This window comes from Chlamydomonas reinhardtii, chromosome 5 (assembly GCF_000002595.2).
Source record: "Chlamydomonas reinhardtii strain CC-503 cw92 mt+ chromosome 5, whole genome shotgun sequence".
Taxonomy (NCBI): domain Eukaryota; kingdom Viridiplantae; phylum Chlorophyta; class Chlorophyceae; order Chlamydomonadales; family Chlamydomonadaceae; genus Chlamydomonas; species Chlamydomonas reinhardtii.
Window position 1 is genome coordinate 1,616,566 of NC_057008.1, and position 20,000 is coordinate 1,636,565.

The following is a 20,000-nucleotide window of genomic DNA, read 5'->3' on the forward strand; positions in this document are numbered from 1 at the left end:
TGTGTGTGTGTGTGTGTGTGTGTGTGTGTGTGTATGTGTGTGTGTGTATGTGTGTGTGTGTGTGTGTGTGTGTGTGTGTGTGTGTGTGTGTGTGTGTGTGTGTGTGTGTGTGTGTGTGTGTGTGTGTGTGTGTGTGTGTGTGTGTGTGTGTGTGTGTGTTCTGCTGAGTGTGCCTGTAGTGTGGTGCCTCATCATGACAACCGGAGGCCCGGGCCGGTGTGGCCCTTGATATGTAAGTGGTGCTTTTAATGACGAGTGGTGTGGAAACGAATGCGTACGTAGACCAGAGCGGACGGCGGAGTGGGCTTGCAGGCGGCACGAGAGTAGGCAGTCAGTAGTGCTTCTGCTTGGTAAAGTAGGCAAGTGGTGTGGATTAAGGGAGTGGGGGGAGATGAGGAGGTGGGTCAGACCCACCTCCTGTACGCCCCCACTACCTAGCTTGGTAGGGTGATAGTCAGACCTTCGGCTTGATGCGGCTTTTTCTTGGGCCTACAGCGTGCGGGCGGGATTCCGTGACTTCAGTGGCACTGCGTGCTGTACTGTGGTGAGGTTTCGAGTCGCTGTGCACATCGACACAATGTACGAGATGATGTGCAAGTGCGGCGCTCTGGCGAGCCTAGACCATGCTGGAACTCATCGTGTGCGTAACAATGGGGCTGCTGCAAGGTCTGTTGCCAACCTCAGATAGAGCTGGATAGTGCAGATAGTGGATGGACTGCCCCATTCAATAAGGGCACGCGTCCTGCATCGGCAACCAGTGACAGTGGGAATGTGGCGGGGTTGTTGCGGCAGTCGCAACTTGGCGTGCGTGCGAGTTTACCGGCGGGATCCACAGAGAACGCGAGGCGGCGTTCAAGTTGTGTTTCTGTTGGTGTGCACCATGCTGATGTTTGGGCTGAGCCTCCCATCCACGCGCACCAGTTCAGGGAGGGCGAAGCCCCCCAGGTACAGTCCTGTCAAACTTAATACTGGCGCAAACCGCGAAGGGCGCACATAATAGGGCCTGTTGATCGCAAATAGGCGTCCATATGATTCGTGTACGGATCACAACCCCACACTCGCTGCAGCATCACTCACATGAATGAACATGTATTATTATTGACTGAACGCTTGCCTAAACCTTATTTTGAGGCTTGCCAACTATTATTCAAGGTTTGCCCAAATTTTTTAATCGCACGTGAGGTTGCGGACTTTGGCCATTCATGTGTTTTGGTTGACGCAGACCGTTCATCAGCAACAGACACAACGTGGTTCTTCTGCTTGATTCTACTCGGACGCGTGAGGGCACCTGCCTACCTCTCTAGGCCTCTTGAGCGGTTGCGCGAAATGCGAGATGGCAAAAGACACTGGCAGGTCACAGTGGATCAAGTCAGGTCTTTCTGGTCGCGTAACGAGGAGCTCTGCGCGACGGTGAGGGGTTCGCCACGCATCACTTGGGTTTGCCCACTCTACTCTTACAACAAGGCAGTATTCTATTTTCTGCGCTCCTCTTACACGAAGCTTTGTCCCTCAGATTTCTAACACGCCGTCCATTGTGTCGCGACCGACTGAGTATGGGCCGCTTATCGAGCACGAGGGCGTCCTGCTCTCGCGGCGCGCGGGCGCTGTTGCCCACATGAACCGTGTCGCCAACGAGCGCGTAGCTGCGTTGCAGGCATGCTTGCATATCTCAGGGGGCACGCGGCCCAACACAGCCCCAGCCGCCCCACGGCCGGCCAGCACCACCCGCAGCACCACCCGCAGCACCACCCGCGGCGGTGGCATTGACAGCGCGCTGGTCCGCCGGCTCGCTGGAGAGGCCATTGATGCGGGCGAGCTCACCGGCGACCTAACAAGGGACAAGGCCGTGTTCACCGCACGCGCCGCACGGTACAACCTGGGCGCACACGCCGGTGACTGGCCTCCACCGCCTCCCGCCGGCGTGGCTGACCGGATCGTAGAGCACCTGGTGCTGGGGGCCCGCGCGCGCGCCTTCTCCGCGCCCATCGCCGCCGCCATGGACCTGCTGATTGCGGGCCGCCCCTTGCAAGAGGCCGTGGCGGCGGCGCTGCCGGCGGCGGCGTCAGCATCAATATTGGGATCGCCAAGGCCCACAGGAGAGGTGGTGGCAATAGGGCTGGTGGCGGCAGCAATGGTGGTGGTAGCAGCAGGGGCGGCCGGGTTGGTGGCAGCGGTGGCGGCAGCAGGGATTCTGGCAGCAGCCCGGATCGTTGCAGAAGCACATGTTATGGCAGCAGCAGGGGCTTTGACAGGAGCAGGTGTGATGGCAGTAGCAGTAATGGCGGCAGCAGCAGCAGTGGTCTTGACAGCAGCCCGGCTGGTGGCAATAGTCGCAACAGCAGGGGTGGTGGCAGTATTAGGAGGCGTGGAAGCGCTACAGCGGCATCGGTGGAAGGCTGCCGAGCGGTGCGAGGTGGTTCGGGACCTGTTCGTACGGCTGGTGTTCCTGCTGTGCGGCTGCGGCGAGCTGCCCGATGATCTGCGCTGGCGGGTGGCGTGTGCGTGGCACGAGGGGCAGGAGGTGGGCCCCAAGGCGCTGAGGAGAATGCGGGCGCTGCTGGGGCAGCGCCACAAGGTGGCAGCGGCGTGCCTGTTCTACGAGAGGTGAGCGAGTGGTGGACAGAGCGATGCTCATGGTGGTCAGGTGTACCTGTGATGTGGGGCGCTCCTTTCTCCTCTGATTCGTGTGTGAGCTAGGGTCACGCACGCCTTGAAACAATAGACCACTTCTTGCCCCTGCAAGAACTCCAACACGCGATGCTGCCGCCGCCACTAATTGCTTGCCTTGGCGGCACGGGCTTGCCCGCAGCGCCATCTATGACCGCCGCCGACAGCAGCAAGAGGCAGCCGCAGCAGCCGCAGCGGCCGCAGCCGCAGCCACAGCAGCCTCCTCCTCCTCCTCCTCCTCCTCATCTCAGGAGCGGGCCAGTGCCATCGCTTCCATCAGCGTGACGTCGGCCCTGCGCTTCATGGGGGACTCACTACCCTCCAGATGGCAGCAGGGAGCTACCCTCAGCCTGGTGCGGAAGGTGAGCCCTCTATTAGGGCTGTGGCACATGGGTATGACGCCGGTCTGGGGAGGGGCAAGAACGTGTCCACACGTGTTTCTCCGCGCTCGCGCAGATTTAGCCTCCCTCTTTCAGGAATTGCCTTATATGACATGTAAGGACGCCAAAGTTTGGCTCTCGTCGCATTTTGTGAGGGTGGCTGTCACCACATTTCGCGAGGCATGCTTTCGCTAGAGTCGCGCTCTAAAGCCCCGGACCCTCAAGTTAGTCTTATGAAGTATATTTAAGTCGACGGCAATCTAACTTAATGTCAAGTCAGGCTGTCTGTGCGAGCTTACTTGTAGAGCATGTTGACCCCGCCATCACCAAATCGGTCGCAAACAATATATTTCGGTTGTAAATAGTGTATACGTAGTATACGTTAAACACCTGCAGCTACTTGGGAGGTCGGCCCGACGACCGTGTCGGACCGTGCCAAACAGGGCGAAACGCACCCCCCGGACGCCAAGCGACATAGCGGTTGCTTGGAATGTTGTACAAAGTTTTCCACGTGCGCCGCGGATTGGTAGATACATTGCCGGAAGGACAAGTATGTACAACATTCCCTGCACGCGGTATAGCCCCTGCCGTGTGACCCCCCTCCCAGACCGGCGTCATACCCGTGTGGGGCTGTGGGTGGGGTTCTGAAATACCAGCGGAAGTGGGCAGAATCCCGCCGTGTAGCGGGAGGAAACTTGCAAGGGTATACAATGTGCGTGTGCACTCTCGCGGCCTACCCCGCTCGCTGCTGGCAATGCAATGGGCTTGCACTTGCGAAACTTTTCTGTATCTTGTCGTGCACGTTGTGCATGCACCCCCGCTTACTATTGATGTGCATGCGCACGTTATGCATGCATGCTCTGTGTGCACGTGCAGGTGGAGAGGCGCGAGTACGGTCCGCTGCAGGAGCGGCTGGCCCGCTCCCTGCTGTCGCCCGCGGCCGGGGCCTACTGCCTGCTGTCGCACAACTGCCAGGACTATGCCGACTATGTCGCTACCGGCTCCATGCACCGGAGGGATCTCCGGCAGGTGTTTGGCAAGATGCTATGCGGTGGTGCGTTTGCGTGCGTTCGTGTGTGCAAGCGTGCGGTCAGGGGTGCGGTGTATAAAATGAAAGACAGGGGGAATACGAACCCACACGTGCGTCCCGTGCCCACACCTGCGTGATTCCTTCATTGTATGTGCGCATTAATAAGTTGCCTGTGTTACCTTCCCGTGTGACCTTTAACACACACATGCCCACACACATGCCGCCGACAGGCGTCGCTCCCATGCTGCGAGGATTCCTTACAACGCTCGGGGCAGGTTGGCTGATGGAGGGGCTGGAGGAGGTGGTGCGGCAGCAGCGGCTGCTGCCGCTTGCGGCGGAATCCGGGCCTCCCCCGTACACCGCCGCTGCCGCCGCCGCCGGGGCTGCTGCGGCGCCGGGCGCGGGCGCGGGAGACAATGGCGACGTTGCGGCGACCCGCATGATGTCCTACATTCAGGCGGCGTGTGAGGGCTGGCCACCTTGCAGCGGAATGTGGTAGAGATGAAGCGGCAAAGGGGCTTGACGTTGTTGTCTGGGCTTCGGGCAACTGCCAGGGGTGCGGGGTGGCCAACTCGCCCCATGTGGCCGGCAACGCTTGGCACCCGCCCCAACTTTCCAGTTGCGGCCAAGCCCCGGAGCCCCGAAAGCATCCAGTTGATATATTTTAACATGTAGACTTGTTATGAACCCTTTAGCAACCCCAGCGCTGACACCTTCGAAGTCGCCCATTCTTGATGTTATCATGTCGGTCTAGAGCGCCTGGCCTTCTTGAACCCCGAAGCACGGCCGCACTTCATGTAATTTGGTCTCAATTCGAGGCGAAGATATTATACGTAGAAAATTTTAAGCTAAGCCACCAAGGCTAAAGTAAATTGAGGCGAGTTCCATTTCAGCGCCTCCCCAATCCCCGTATTGTCCCTATCCTTATTAGTTGATCCCTAGGACAATCACAGCAGACGACCGCCGAGGGGCCACACGCAGCAGCAGACCAGCGCCGGTCCCAGCCCCAGCCCAGGACCCAGCTCAAGCCCAAGCTGCAGACCAAGCCCCGTCCCTCGCTGTAGCGTAACTCCCGTCCCTCGCTGAAGCACAACCCCTGTCCCTCGCTGAAGCACAACCCACGGACGAAGCCCCAGCCCCTGGTGCTGCCAAGCAGAAGGAGGGGGCACTGCAGCACAGCCTGCCGCCGAGCTGCTGAGCGGCACATGGGTTGAGCCACATGCGGCAGCGGCCGCAGCGGCCTCTGGCGCCGGCGGCCGTGTTCATCGTGTTCGGTGACACGCAGCCGCCGCCGGCGGCAGCAGCGGTGGCAGCAGCCGGTAACGCGCAGGCTAGGGCCACCAGTGGCAAGCCAGGCGCTCAGGGCGGCGGCGGCAGTGACAGCTGTAGGACGCGGGGTGGGGCCGGCGGTCCCACCTGTGACACGGCGGGGCTGGCAATTACTGCTGCTGGCGCCGCCACCGCCAGCGGGACCCCGTGCCGCTGGCTGCTGCCCACCCAGTCCTGCTGCTGGGGGGCGGCGGCGGCGCTGTGTGTCACACACGGGGCCCGGCTGGTGGACCTCAGCGGTGGCGGTGGCACGCCGCCGCCACCCAGCAGCAGCAGCAGCAGCAGCAGCAGCAGCAGCAGAGACAGTGACAGGGGCGGCTGTAGCAGTGACAGGGGCGGCTGTAGCGGCGGCGCGGCTGGCGCCAGGCCAGGGAAGCGGCCGCGGACGGCGAGTGAGGAGGCGGGACGCTGCAAGGCGGGGCGGGCAGGCGACGACGACGATGATGGTGACGGCGGCAGGGAACACGAAACGGCGGATGAGGGCGGCACGGGCGCAGCACCAGTTGCAGCATTAGCAGCCGCAGTAGCCCGCAGTGGCCCCACCGGCTCGGGGCCGGCGGCGGCAGGTATGAGCTGTGCGGCGGGTTGGGGCGTCGTGTTGCTGGCGGCGGAAGCGGCGGCGGCGGTGGAACAGGAGTGGAAGGCGGCAGCGGTGACGGAGGTGGCGGCACCTGCGGCGGTAGCAGCAGTGCGGGGGGCGGCTGCGCCGGCGGCAGGTGGAGAGACATCGCCCGGGCGCCTCCTGTGGTGGCGAGCCGGAGGCGGAGACGGCGGCGGGGGAAATGGAGGGGTCAATGGAGGCGGGAATACAGACGGCGAGTGGGCGCGGCTAGCTGTGCCGCCACCGGTGGAGGACGTGGAGGTGGTGCAGGTGGCGGCAGGTGGGTGTGGGTGTGAGTGGGTGGGTGGGTCAGTGGGTCAGCGGGTGTGCTGATGTAAGTACGTAGGCATCTAACAGTCAGGCTTTCGTGGCGCTGTTCATGCCGCTGTTCCTGTGCAGGCGAGGTGAATGGGCTGGTGCTGCTGCGAGATGGGGCGGTGTGGGAGCTGAGGGTGCCGCCGCCACCTGTGGATCCAGAGGCGGCGGCGGCGGCGGCGGCGGCAGCAGGGGGGGCGCAGGCGGGTGGCACTGGCGGTGGCGGCGGCAGCGGTCCCTGCTGGAGCACTGCTGTGTGGCCACCAGAGGCGGCGGCGGCGGCCCCGTTGCTGCGGCCTGTGCTGCTGGAGGTGGCGATACGGCAGGTGTGTTGTTCCTGTTGTTGCTATGTTGCTAATTCTGGTGATGGTTATTTCCGTTACCCATTGTTGAAGACGCCTGACGCCGCTGCTCTTCCTGCTGTTGCTATGTTGCTGCTGCTGCCTTGTGCGTATGTGTAGCGTGTGTGTCAATGCCGTAATGGCGTTGTTACATGGCCGTGGCTGCTACGGCTGCAGGTGGCTTGCGGCGCGCGGCACTGCCTGGCACTGGACGGCGGTGGCGGCGTGTGGGCGTGGGGGTGGAACTCGTACGGCCAATGCGGCGTGGCGGCGCCGGCGGAGGGCGGCGCCGCGGGGCGGCGGGGGGACGTGGCGGCGGCGGTGCGGGTGCAGGGCGGGGTGCTGGGCGGCGTGCCGTGTGTGTGCGTGGCGGCGGGGCTGGCGCACTCGCTGGCGCTGACGGGTGAGAGCGAGGGGGGAAGGGGCAGGTGGAGGGGAGGGGGGCGGGAAGGATGGGGTAGAAAGGGCTGGAGGGCGCGGAGGCACGCGGTGGATATGGCGGGAACTGGATCATTGCGGGGTTTCGTGTTTTGCGTGCCGAGGCGGAGCGGGCGGGGCACCCACCGCACATGCCTTGCGAACCATGTGTGTGTCTCGTCCCCTTGTGGTGACGTGTGTGTGCTGACGTGTGTGTGCTGATGAGTACTTATGTGTCTGCTGACTGCTGACGTGGGCGCACATGTGGGTGCAGAGGCGGGACAGGTGGCTGCATGGGGCTGGAACGACGCGGGGCAGTGCGGCCCCTCACAGCAGGAGCAGGAGGAGGAGCAGTGGAAGCAACAGCAGCGGCAGCAGGGCGTTAGCACCGCCGGTAGTGGTGGTGGTGGTGGTGGTGGTGGCGGCGGTGGCGGCGGCGGCGGCGGCGGTGGCGCGCGCAGCTTCTCCGCTGTGCCGCGCTGTGTCAACATCCCCCCTCCTCCTCCCCCTCCGCTGCCGCTGCGAGGGCCCGGCGCGAAGGCGGAGGGTCGTGGGCGCGCGCGCGAGGGAGAGGAGGAGGCGGGCTGGCGTGGGACGGGCGACAGCAGAGATGGCCCTGATAATGAAGAAGATGAGGAGGAGGAGGAGGAGGGCGAGGAGGAGGACGTGGTGCAGGTGGGGGCGTGGGAGCCGACACGCACACTTCGCGGACTGGGTTCGGGCTCTCGTGTATGGGGGGTGTGATGGGTTCTGAATCTCGGTTGACTCTGAATTGGAGCAAACTGTTGGTATAATGCAGTTGCTTAACAATGCCTGCCTGCTACTGCCTGCCTGCTGCTGCCTGCCTGCTGCTGCCTGCTGCTGCCTGCTGCTGCCTGCTGCTGCCTGCTGCTGCCTGCTGCTGCCTGCCTGCTGCCTGCCTGCTGCTGCCTGCTGCTGCCTGCTGCTGCCTGCTGCTGCCTGCTGCTGCCTGCTGCTGCCTGCTGCTGCCTGCTGCTGCCTGCTGCTGCCTGCTGCTGCCTGCTGCTGCCTGCCTGCTGCTGCTTGCAACTTCCTGCTTCTGCCTGCGCCTCAGGTCAGCTGCGGCGGCCGCCACAGTCTGGCGCTCACCTCCAGCGGCCGGCTGTGGGGCTGGGGCAGCAACAGCCGCGGACAGCTGGGACCGGCAGTAGCAGGCGGCGGCGGCGGCGGCGGCGGCGGCGGCTGGCCGAGGCAGCTACTGCCGCTACTGCCGCAGGTGCCGCTGCGGCCGCCATGCCCACAGGGCACAGCTGCTGCCGCTTCTGCCGCTACGGCGCCCGGGCACCATGGCTCAGGATCAGCAGCGGCGGCAGTAGCAGCACCGGCAGAGGCAGTAGCGGCGGCGGCGCCGGCAGTAGCAGTGGAGGCGGCAGTAGCGGCGGCAGCACCGGCAGTAGCAGTGGAGGCAGAGTGGGACGTGCGGCGCTGCCGGGTGGTTGTGCACGTGGGAGGGCGGCTGCGGGTGCAGCAGGCGGCGGCTGCGAGGCGGGGCTGGCTGGCGGCGGTGGCGGCCGCAGCCGGAGTGGGGGCGGGGGGCCGTGCGGCAAGACCGGCAGTAGCTGCTGCTGTCCCGGAGGAAGGGGAGGAAGAGGAGGAAGGGGCTGGTGTGGCAGAGGTCGGGGTGGAGGCGCCGGCAGCGGCGGTGCGGCCCAGCGGGCTGCGTGTGTGTGAGGTACAGGGCGGGTGGTGCCACACAGTGGTGCGGCTGGCGGGGTGGGAGGCGGGGGAGGCGTGGGCGGCGCCGGACGGCGGCACATAGTGCGTGTGCGTGTGTTAAAGAGCACAAGGAATGCAAAGCGCAAGGACAGTGTATGCGATGCAGCAACGCGACGGCCTACGGATGTTGCCTGCGCATTGCAAGCTCGTCGCTCATTATGGTCATGCAGAAGGAAGCTTCAGTTGGCTCGCGCTGAGCGTTCTGGAGAATAGGAAAGCTATGCGCGTTGCAGCTGTATGTAACAATACAACTATACAAGTGCACGATAGCCTGTCGCGGGAGTAGTGCCACAGCGACCAGCCCGAATGCGGCGTGGCGACGGTTGGCACTGGATAGCAAGTCCCCGCCCCCTCGTGCCTGCACGTGCGGGCAAAGGCAACATCAATTCGGGGAGGGGGCGCAAGTGAACGCACAGGATGCGTGCGCTACCCCTCGATCTAGCTCAGCTTGGCCTTGGGCTTGGCCCTGTTCGCAGCCTTGGATGCTGCCCCGAATGCCGCCCCGTCCTGTACAGCGGCGCTCCACTTCTCCAGCACAACGAGGATATTGCAAGGGTGCTATGCAGTATGTTCCATGCTGACGGGCATGCCAACCACACATGTGCTAGGCATTGGTGCGTTAAGGGGGGATTGTCGCGTGCCGTGCAGGGTGAGGCGGGCGTCAACCAGCCCGACTACGTAATCCGGTTTCGTAATCCCGCCCCAAGCCGCTTGAGTTATCTGCTCAAGCACTCATGAAGCGGTTGCTTTGCGCACTGAACTTTAGATTTTGGACTGTGTCAAAAATCAGGTTTGGGGGCGCCAATGGGGCTGCCGAGTCCGGCCCATGCGCGGGTGGGGACATGGTGGCAGGGTTGGTTAGAGTAAGGGGTGTTGGTTTAATTTTCAAGTGGTGTTTTATTTACAGTCCCTCTAGCGGGCTTCACGGCGGGCCGAGACGGGTTCAGAGCCGCCACGCGTTGGGCCAGTGTGCCAAGAGTAGGATCGAGTTAAACGTCTTTCGTAGCTGTACTTTCGGTGTGGGTAGAGATTCAAGTTACCGGGGGTTAGGCGCGGCGTTGGCCCGTCTCTCGCTTGGCGGACTTCCGCGCGGCAGAGGAGCAGATCGATAGCGACTTCAAAGAGGAGGTTAATGGCGCGGTGGTCGCGCGCTGGTCCGACCTCCGACGCCGCAGTGTCCAGCGGCGGGAGATCCTGGAGCAGCTAGATAAGCTAGACGAGCTGGAGATACAGCAGGCCGGCAGCACGGCGGCGCTGGCGACGGGGGCGGGCCAGGCCGAGGGCTCGGGGGGCGCAGGGGTCGCCGGGGTTGGTCCGCCAGGTGCGCTGGGCGTGAGTGGGGCGGGAGGGGCTACGGGTTCGGGGGGGCCGACGGCCACTCTGCAGCAGCAGCAGCAGCAGCACCAGCACCAGCCGCCGCAGCAGCACCAACAGCACCAGCACCCCCAGCAGCAGCAGACTCCGCCGCAGGTGACCGGGGCACCCACGGCGGGGCCGTTGGCGTTGGTGCCAGCCGCCACCACGGGGATGGGGCTGGCCACCGGGCTGCTGCCGGCCGCCGGGGTGCTGGCGGCGGCGCAGCTGCCGAAGGCCCTTGCGCCAAGCCTACCCGTGTTCCAGGGCAGGGACGATGGGCCGCGGGGCGTCAAGCGGCCTAACCCGGTGGACGAGATCGTTCACCAGGGTGCCTCCTTCTCTCAGATGGTGGCCACGCTGCCCTTGCTGGGCGACGTCGCGAAGGCCCTCCACTTCGTGTCGCCAACCAGCAACCAGTTCCGCTTCGGCCAGGCCGCCGGAGCCCAAGTCGCCGAGCTCGTCGCCGAGGCGGCCACTTTAGGTACGGCGGCAGGAGCCATCAGCGACCCCAGCGCTCAGGCGTCCCTGGCTCGGTGCGAGAGCGAGCTGCTCCGCTCCGCCGTGGAGGCGCAGGCGACACAACTGCGCCTGACGAGGTACACCACGAAGGTGCCATGGAAGGACGCGGTGGACTTCGTCAAGCACGCAAACCCGCAGACCGTCACCGTCGTCGATGCGCTGGCGGGACTGTCGGACAGCATGCTCAGCCACCTCCTCAAGCCGGCGGGCGCAGGGGCGGCGGCGGGGCCAGCAGGGGCGCCGCCGCCGCCCCCGGCGCTGGGCGCCGCCGCCGCAGCGGCGGGCGCGGACGCCCACAACTGCCACGCGTGCCACCGCCCGGGCCACAACTTCACTCAGTGCCCGGCCCTGGCGGACCTGCGCCGCAGCAACCCGCAGCTGTACGACAACGTCATCGCACAGATACGGCAGGGCGCCGCCGCCGCGGCCCCCCGGCGCTAGCTACCAGCGGCTTCCGCAGAGGGCCTGCCCGGCCCAGCCCCGTGTGGGCCTGCCCGTTCGTCTCCCGGGCCTGCGGAAATGCCGACAGCTATAGAAGACGTATACCCGGGTGAGCTGGCGGCGCGGGGTGGTTGCCTGGCTAGTCGGTGCGGGGAAGCAGGGGCTCAACCATAGCAACCTCCCCAACGCGGGTACCCCCTAGATCCTTCCTCAGGGTTACAGAGGCGCTGATGCACGTTACGGTCCCCTGCCGCCGGGGTATCGGGGCGTTTGGGCGGTCACGTAACGAGCCCCCTTCCTCGGGGCCCCCTGCGGTGGGCGGAGGCGTGGGCTGCCACGACACGGCAGCAGGTTGGGTGGGGGGTTACTCTAGAGAAAGGGCGTGAAGCGGGAAGGGGGCTCGGAAGCGGAGGTGGTGTGTGGCGGAGTTGACGTAGGCGGCGTGGGGGTAGGACTACGGGCACCCTCCTCGGGCAGAGGCGCTGATGCACGTTACGGTCCGCTGATGCACGTTACGGTCCCCTGCCGCCGGGGTCATTGGGGCGCTTGGCCGGCGTTAGGGCCCCCTTCCTCGGGGAGACAGAGGCGCTGATGCACGATACGGTCCCCGCCCTGAGGGGGTGTGGTGTTTACGGGCTGTCGCCTTTTTGCCTACCGCCCCCCACAGGTTTGGCCGTCAACCCATCGGCCGCTGATGCGCCCGCGGGCCCCACTTGGTTCGGCGACGGCGGTGTCAAGCTGAACACCGCCGCCTGGCTGCAACACGGCGTCGACACGCCAGCGGTTCGCAATGCCGCAGTCTGGCACTTCGATTCCGCACCAGCCCCATCCCACCACCTGTCGAACTACCCGACCGTCCTGGACAACTGCGACACACTGGGACGGCACTTCGATGAGATGTTGTCCAAGGGCTTGACCGAGGCGTACGACCCCGCCGTGCACGGGCCGCTGGAAGACTTCGCCACGGTCATCAGCCCGCTGCACGTCGTCACCAAGGCCGACGGCGACCTGCGGCCCATCATCGACCCTACGCGCTCTGGGGTCAACGCCTGCATGTCGCCGCTGCCCTGCCCGCTACCCTCCCTCTCCACCATCCTCCGAGACCTGCCGGCAAACGGTGCGCTGGGCAAGCGTGATGTTGCCTCGGCCTTCCATCACATCATTCTGGACCCGTCGGCACGTCGCTACATGGCCTTCCGGCATCCCGTCACCAACGCCATCCAGCGGTGGGTGGTGCTACCGTTCGGTGCCAGCCAGAGCCCCGCCATCTGGGTGGAGCTTGCGAACGCCGCGTGCCGCATCTTCCAAGACGAATGCGACCGCCGCGGCCTCAACATCAAAATCCACGTCTACGCTGACGACTTCATGCTGTTAGGAGCCACCCATGACGACGTGGTAGCCGCGTTTGAGGTTATGGACTCTCTGGGCGCCGACTTGGGGCTCGAGTGGAAGGCAGCCAAGGACGCCGGCCGTGACACCCACCTGCAGGAGATTGAGTTCCTAGGCATGTGGTTCGACTCGGCCAAGCTGGAGATGCGCATCTCGCCCTCCAAGCGCGAGCGCTACGCGGCTGACGTCCGGCAACTCCTCCAAGACGCCGCCTCCGGCGCCGTGCCACGCCGACACCTCCTGTCCGTCACCGGCAAGCTCGGCTTCATCGCCCAAGCATGCCGCTGGGGCCCCTCGTTCCTCCAGTCACTGTACGACGCGGCCCCCACCCCGTCGCCCCGGCTCCCGCCCCTCGTTCGCCTCACCGAGGAGGCCGTCGCCGACCTGCAGTTCTGGCTGGGGCTGCTCGACTGCGACCATTCGCCCTGGGACGGAGTGCGCCGCTGCATCGCCGTAGACCTCAACGTAGTGTTGGGGGAGTTTGAGGGCCCCGAAGGGGCGGTGGTCTACACCGATGCCAGCGCAGCAGGATTCGGAGCAGTATGGGAAGATGTGGAGCTTCAAGGCCCCTGGCAGCAGAATGAGCGCGACGCCCACATTGCGTGGCTGGAACTGAAAGCCATCCTGCGGGCCCTGCAGGCCTGGGCTCCGGGGCTGGCCGGGCGGCGGGTGCTGGTTCGCTGTGACAACACCCAGGCGGTGGCCGCGCTCAACAGGGGCTCTACTCGCGTGCGGGAAGGGCGCGGACTGATGCGACAGGTAGCAGAGCTTGCGCTCTCCTACCGGTTTGAGGTGCGGGCGCTGCACATCGCGGGCGTGGACAACGGGCGGGCGGACCGGCTCAGCAGGCGGCTCGACACGGCGACGGAGCAGAACTACGTGCTGCTGCACGCACTCTACCGCGCCGCCTGCAAGGCCGCGCAACTCCAGCCGGAAGTGGACGGCTGCTGCGATGTGCGGGGCCTCAACCGGCAGCCAGGGTGCGGCAGCTACTACAGCGCGGCGGCCTCAGTACTGGAGCAGGCGGACGCTCTGGCAGGCAGGACAGTGTGGGCGTTCCCTCCCCAGCAGATCGTCGGAGAGGTGCTGGCGCTGCTGGCGGGGATCCGCAGCTCAGGAACCCGGGCGCTGGTACTGGTGCCGGAGTGGCAAGAGAGAGGCTGGTTCAGGGAATGGGTGCGCAGCCGGCAGTCGCCTTACCGGGTACTGCAAACCTTGCCAATGGGGGGCTGCCACTTCCGGCTCCCCGGGGGCCGCCTGGCGGGACCTTCGCCGTACGCCTGGTTGGTGCTGTGCATGAAGTAACGTAACCCGCCACCGCGTATGGACACACCGCAGGCTGGCAGGCGGCGCCGGCTCCGGGGCCACCTGGCCGCTGCACGTTGTGCGCGGGCACAGTCGACGCTCTCGACCTAGAGTGCAGCGGTTGCGGGGACTGGTCGCACCGCCGCTGCCAAGGACTGGCGGCGGCGGCGTACCCCGGGGGCGTGTTCGTGTGCCGGCGCTGCCTGCTGGCGGAGGCGCAACTGGGCTGTGTGCCCGATGCGGCACTGGAGGAGCTGGCGGGAAAGGCGGTGGCGGCGGCGGGCAGCGCAGTGGCGGAGTCATCGGCAGAGACGTACCTGTCGCACCGCCGCCGCGTAGTCCAGTTCGCGGAGTCGGTACTGCGTATTCCGGCACACGCTGTCTTCCCGCGCGGTCCGGGCGCGGACCTCAACCGCGCACACATCTGCATGTTCCTGGCCTGGGCGGTGCAGAGGTACGCCGTCAGCACCATCGACGGCACGCTCTCGGCACTGTCGGACTGGCAACGGGCCCGGGGCGTCCCAGCGGCAGCAGCCATCCGCCGAGACCCGATGGTGCGGCGCCTCTGGGCGCAGCTTCAGCGGGAGGCCGCAGGATCGGCGGCGGCCCAGCCCCAGATGAAGCCGCCGTTCCCGATCGGGCTGCTGGTTTGGCTCGTGGCTTGGCTGGGCACCACCAATGCCCCGGGCTCGGCCGCGGAGCGGGGCCAGGACGCGTGCTGGTTGGTGCTCGGGTTCTTCGGCATGCTGCGGCGCAGCGAGCTGGCCGGGCTGCGGCTGCAGGACGTGCGAGAAGTCCCAGGCGGGGGCGTGGAGCTGCTCGTCCGCCGTAGCAAGACGGACCAGAAGGGGGCGGGAGCGCTGGTGGCGTTGTCAGCGGAGTCGGGCAGCGGCGTACGAATCCAAGCGCTTCTGGCGTGGCACATGCGCGTGGCGGCCACCAGCGGCGCCCGCGCGGGCCAACCGCTGTTCACACGGCGGGCGGAATGGGGTTTGCAGCCAGCGGGAATGGCCAAGGGCGAATTCACGATGCGGATGCGCTTGTTGCTAACGGAGGCGATGCGGCAGATTGGCCCGGGGGTTCGGGACCTGAGCGTGTATACGGCGCACAGCCTACGGCGTGGTGGCGCCACGGCGGCCGCGGAGGGCGGAGCCACACTGGAGGATATCAAGGCGCATGGCAGGTGGAAGTCAGACGCGGTGCGGCGTTATGTGCAGCCGGGGGCGGGGGCGCGCATGCGGATTGTGGGCCGGATGTGACCGGCCAACTGAGGGTGGGGGGAGTGGCCTCCGCATGCGCCGAGAAGGGGTGCGGAACGCGCGATCTCGCCGGCCGCGGCCGGCGGGGCAGCACGGCTCTTCCCCCACCCTGATGTTGGCGTCTCCCCCGGGGGCAGCTTTAGTTGCGTGTTTTATTGTGTGGAGATGTGGTATAGGGAGGGAGGTTGAGAAGCACGGGTGACAGTTGTGGGCCAGGCACGATCGGAGACAGAGACGGAAGAGACACACAGGAGTGTGCTGAGACGGATCATGTATTACAGTGGTGCAGACTTTCAACGTTTCCGGTCTGGGGATCAATAAGGCCGGAGAGCGCAGCCCATTGCGAAGCAAAATTTAGATTTTGGACTGTGTCAAAAATCAGGTTTGGGGGCGCCAATGGGGCTGCCGAGTCCGGCCCATGCGCGGGTGGGGACATGGTGGCAGGGTTGGTTAGAGTAAGGGGTGTTGGTTTAATTTTCAAGTGGTGTTTTATTTACAGTCCCTCTAGCGGGCTTCACGGCGGGCCGAGACGGGTTCAGAGCCGCCACGCGTTGGGCCAGTGTGCCAAGAGTAGGATCGAGTTAAACGTCTTTCGTAGCTGTACTTTCGGTGTGGGTAGAGATTCAAGTTACCGGGGGTTAGGCGCGGCGTTGGCCCGTCTCTCGCTTCCCACCCGCCCACCCAGCGACAGCCGGGCGTAGACCTGGGTAGGAATGGTGCTGCACCGGGGGGGAGTGGCCTCCGCATGCGCCGAGAAGGGGTGCGGAACGCGCGATCTCGCCGGCCGCGGCCGGCGGGGCAGCACGGCTCTTCCCCCACCCTGATGTTGGCGTCTCCCCCGGGGGCAGCTTTAGTTGCGTGTTTTATTGTGTGGAGATGTGGTATAGGGAGGGAGGTTGAGAAGCACGGGTGACAGTTGTGGGCCAGGCACGATCGGAGACAGAGACGGAAGAGACACACAGGAGTGTGCTGAGACGGATCATGTATTACAGTGGTGCAGACTTTCAACGTTTCCGGTCTGGGGATCAATAAGGCCGGAGAGCGCAGCCCATTGCGAAGCAAAAAAACGCGCTCACAAAGCTCGTCCAAGTTCCGGATTACAAGGGCCTCTCGGCCCGCGACCAAAAACTGCAAAGCATCCTGCCTCAGCCATAGCGCATAGGGCTGATACTTGTAGTAAGGAACTCAATACTTCTAAACATGTCTTCCGTCCACGATGAGTTCCTGGCGGCGAATGCCGAGTTTGCGGCCAAGTTCGAGGATGGGAGCCTCCCACTGCCGCCTGCGCGTCATGTGAGTCGTAAAAACAGCTCATGGGGGTGTCAGATCGGTCGCGGGCCCAAGAGAGGGAAGGTGCCCGTTTGTGTGCGCTCATCGAAGTTGTGCTCATCCTCGCGCACGGCGCCCCGCACAGGCGCTAGTGCTTGCATGCATGGACGCCCGCCTGCACGTTGAGAAGGTGCTGGGCATTAAGAACGGTGAGTCTATTTTGACGCCGGCTAAAACCCTAGCCCGGGCACAAAAAGGGGAGTCAGCGCGGGCCTGCCGGCCCCGGCGGCCCGAAAGCATCTTCCGCATGTGTGGCGTTGCGCCAGCCCCGTCTGCAGCTCCGCATCTCGCATTGCCACACCCATGCCCGCGCCCGCACCCGCGACATCGCGTGCACCAATCCATACATGAAGCCATGACCTTGCGCTTCTCGCAGCCGTACTGCCGTCCTGACGCCGTACTGCGCTGCTAGACCTGCGCCTGTAGTTTGTTGCAGACGGCCCCACCCACCTCGCCCACCTCACCCATCACCACCACCACCACCACCACCCTCTTTACTCTGCCACTCTGCCACACACTGCCATTTGGGCCACGCTGCCACACGTACTCCAACGAGACACACCATCCCGCACCCCTATGCACCCGCGGCCCCCCCTCCCACCCACGGCCCCACCCTCCCACCACCCCCACCAACACCACCACCAACACCACCACCCCAGGCGCCTGCCACTGCGTGCGCAACGCCGGCGGCCGCGCCAGTGACGACGCCCTGCGCTCCATCGTCATCTCCCAGCGCCTGCTGGGGACCAAGGTGTGATTGTGTGTGTGTGTGTGTGTGCATGTGTGTGTGTGTGTGTGTGTGTGTGCGTCAGTTTCCCAAACCCCAGGCGCGCGTGTGGGGCCGCCCTCTCGCACGTGTGGTGGCCCCCCAGTGCCCGTTGGCTGCATCGAGGGAGGCAGAGGGGTAAAGGGGGAGGGCGGCGGAGGCGCCTGACAGCAGGATCAGCGGAGCCGCGGCATTCAGTCAGGAGGTAATGGGGGGGGGAAGGAGGGGGGGTTGGGAGGAGGTGAGGGGGTGAGGGGGAGGGAAGGTGGGAGGAGGTGGAGGTGGGAGTTGGGGTGTGAGAGGAGGTGGGGGTGGGGGTTGGCGGGATTTGTTTCTGGTTTGCTCTGTCACAGCACCACCTGGAGACACACACGCCCTCCCCGCCGTGTGCCCCCCCCCCCCTGGACGACCTCCGCCCCGTCTTGTCCCTCCACTACCGGCATCCCCACCTCCCCTCCCTCACCCAACCCCAACCCCTCTCCCAACCCTAACCCCAACCCCAACCCCGATTCCCCCCCCGACCCCCCCCCCCCCAGGCCGTGTCCATGTCCGCCCGCTCGCCGGCCTTCTCCCTGGACGCCACACTTCACACCTGCCTGCCCTACCTACAGCAGCTGAGGGAGGCAGACACACACGTGAGAGGGAGAGCGGGGGAGTTCGTACCCACCAGCCCAAACTAGCCACCAAACCAACTGAAACGAGGGATCTACTGGGAAGCTGAAGGGTGGGTGGTGGTGTTTTCACCATTTCCTCAATAACAGGAAGGATGGTGCGGGCTCAGCAGCAGGCGGCGGCAGCGGCCGCTGTCTCTGCTCTCTAGCTTTCCACGCACCCACACCACACCTCCCACACTTCTCACACCTGCTGCCAACATCAGGCTGTCATTCCAAACCCGCTCCCACCTCCTCCTCCAAGCCCCACTTACCTCCGCCTCCACCCACCTCCTGCCCCACCACCCCACACCCCCGCAGGCTGAGGCCGCCTACTACGCCAAGCCGCGCTTCATGGGAGCCGACGTCGCCCTCCACTGCGCCGCACCCGGCGTGGACCTGCTGCCAGCACTGCTGGCGCCGCGGCAGCAGCAGCTGCAGGGACAGGGGGAGCAGCAGGGGCAGCAGCAGCAGCAGCAGCATGAAGGGGCGGCGGCAGCGGCGGCGGGGTCAGGCGGTGTGGAGGCGGGCGGAGCAGGGCCAGGAGGGGCAGGGGCAGGCACTGACGGCGGCGGTGCTAGCGACGGCTCAGCCGCCGCCGCCGCCGCCGCCACCAACGGCGGAGCCGCGGCGGCTACTAGAGGCGCCGCCGGCGCCAGCGGCAGCGGTGCCAGCGGTGCTGGCACAGCCCCCACAACCACCGCCGGCGGCAGCGGCGCCGCTGGTCGGCCGCCGGCGTATGCGGCGCCGCCGCCTTTTGACCCGCTGGCCGCCAACCAGCCGTTGCACCTGCGCGTGGCGGGCCATGCGCGTCTGTCGCTGAGGCCGGTGCCGGAGGCGGCGGCGGCGGCGGCGGCGGGAGGTGGTGGTGGCGGTGATGGTGGCGGCGGCGCCGCTGCTGCACCCTACCACCACCCAAGCAACTGCCCCAGCCGATTTGAGGGTGAGGGCGGGGTCAGTCTGGCGGTGCCTGACTGACGGGATGCGTGCGTGCGTGACCCTCAACGTTTCGCATCTTTTAATCGCTGTCAATTATTGTGTCGGTGGAATGCGGGCACACTCACTCCACTAGCATACCATTGTCTGGGCTACTTAACCTACCACTAACATGCACACATACACACACGCTCGCGTACACACGTCACAAACACGCGCCGTAGACACAATCTCTTTGCAACACATGCACACACGCCACAGGCTCCATCGCTATGTCGGGCGTACGTATCAACAGCCTCGAGCTCGTCACCACCCGCGGCCTGACCGGCAGCGCCGCAATTGACGGCGCCACCGGCACGGTGGCCGTGCGGGCCCGCGGCAGTAGCGCCGCCGGCTCGGCAGTAGCAGGCGGGGCGGGCGCCGGTGCTACAGCCGGCGGCGGCGGCGGCGGCGGCGGCGGTGCGCTTGGCGGCGCGGCGGCGGCAGGGGCCGCCGGTGTTCCGGGCATGGGCACAAATGCGGCGGCGGCGGCGGCGGCGCTGGGGCCGGGGGGCAAAGCAGAGGCGGCGGCGGGTGGTGGCGGCGGCGACGTTTTGGAGCTGGAGCTGGCGGTAAGGCGGTGGGGGCGGGGAGGAGGAGGGAGGAGGAGGGGAAGGGGAGGGCAAGGGGAGGGCAGGGGATGGCTGAACGGCCCACAGACTTGCATTGCAGGCTAGCATGTCGGAGTGCTCCTTGCGTCCGCCACTGCACCATGCCTCGCAACCCCCTCCACCCCCCCGCGCCCCGATAAGTATTATCGCTTGCAACTAACGCCTCTGCCTGTGCTCCGCTCGTTTTCGTTGGTTTTGGTTTAGTTTGGGCTGGTATTTACAACCCCTTCCTTCAACCCCCTCCAAAGGTTCCTGACCTGCTGGCGGCTCTCAACCTGCAGCCCGCCACCTCGCCACCCCAGCCCACCATCTACCAGCCCCCGCCGCCCCCTGCTGCTACTGCCACTGCACCACCGCGCCTGCCCGCCTTCGCCACTGCTACAGCCGCCACCACGAATAACCCTGCCACTGCCGGCCAGCTGCCTTCGCCACGCGCCAGTGCTGGCACCGGCAGTAGCAGCGGCAGTGGTGGAAACAGGCGGCCCGACTCAACGCGATTCGTGCCGCAGCCCAGCCCGCAGCAACAGCAACAGCAGCAGCAGCAGGTGTTGCTGCGGCAGCTGCAGCCGGCGCCGGGTCATGC

General features: G+C 65.7%; 5 protein-coding genes across 5 annotated transcripts in view; all 5 read left to right on the forward strand.

The window, feature by feature from the left end:
• Positions 1–1,232: 1,232 nt before the first annotated feature.
• Positions 1,233–4,890, forward strand: CHLRE_05g243354v5 (uncharacterized protein). The gene is made up of 5 exons (XM_043062448.1): positions 1,233–1,410; positions 1,514–2,604; positions 2,810–3,029; positions 3,924–4,101; positions 4,308–4,890. Exons 2-5 carry the CDS (start codon positions 1,616–1,618, stop codon positions 4,574–4,576), a joined length of 1,656 nt encoding a protein of 551 aa, XP_042924699.1. The 5' UTR covers positions 1,233–1,410; positions 1,514–1,615; the 3' UTR covers positions 4,577–4,890.
• Positions 4,891–4,942: 52 nt separating this feature from the next.
• Positions 4,943–9,814, forward strand: CHLRE_05g243353v5 (uncharacterized protein). The gene is made up of 5 exons (XM_043062447.1): positions 4,943–6,287; positions 6,407–6,648; positions 6,841–7,066; positions 7,355–7,755; positions 8,156–9,814. The coding sequence occupies exons 1-5, from the start codon at positions 5,297–5,299 to the stop codon at positions 8,858–8,860; spliced, it is 2,565 nt and encodes an 854-aa protein (XP_042924700.1). The 5' UTR covers positions 4,943–5,296; the 3' UTR covers positions 8,861–9,814.
• Positions 9,815–9,862: 48 nt separating this feature from the next.
• Positions 9,863–11,154, forward strand: CHLRE_05g243352v5 (uncharacterized protein). Its single transcript, XM_043062446.1, has 2 exons — positions 9,863–9,954; positions 9,993–11,154. Exons 1-2 carry the CDS (start codon positions 9,950–9,952, stop codon positions 11,131–11,133), a joined length of 1,146 nt encoding a protein of 381 aa, XP_042924701.1. The 5' UTR covers positions 9,863–9,949; the 3' UTR covers positions 11,134–11,154.
• A 48-nt stretch (positions 11,155–11,202) lies between these two features.
• CHLRE_05g243351v5 (uncharacterized protein) lies at positions 11,203–16,124 on the forward strand. The gene is made up of 2 exons (XM_043062445.1): positions 11,203–11,242; positions 11,801–16,124. The coding sequence occupies exons 1-2, from the start codon at positions 11,212–11,214 to the stop codon at positions 13,825–13,827; spliced, it is 2,058 nt and encodes a 685-aa protein (XP_042924702.1). The 5' UTR covers positions 11,203–11,211; the 3' UTR covers positions 13,828–16,124.
• A 48-nt stretch (positions 16,125–16,172) lies between these two features.
• CHLRE_05g243150v5 (uncharacterized protein) overlaps positions 16,173–20,000 on the forward strand; it is a 20,102-nt gene continuing 16,274 nt past the window's right edge. The window contains exons 1-8 of the mRNA XM_043062443.1: positions 16,173–16,379; positions 16,501–16,564; positions 17,075–17,168; positions 17,326–17,386; positions 17,718–17,816; positions 18,153–18,774; positions 19,029–19,378; positions 19,666–20,000. The exon at positions 19,666–20,000 is cut by the window's right edge and continues 106 nt beyond it. Of these exons, the coding sequence (XP_042924703.1) occupies positions 16,287–16,379; positions 16,501–16,564; positions 17,075–17,168; positions 17,326–17,386; positions 17,718–17,816; positions 18,153–18,774; positions 19,029–19,378; positions 19,666–20,000 (1,718 nt within the window). The 5' untranslated portion in view covers positions 16,173–16,286. The remainder of the gene's footprint in view (positions 16,380–16,500; positions 16,565–17,074; positions 17,169–17,325; positions 17,387–17,717; positions 17,817–18,152; positions 18,775–19,028; positions 19,379–19,665) is intronic.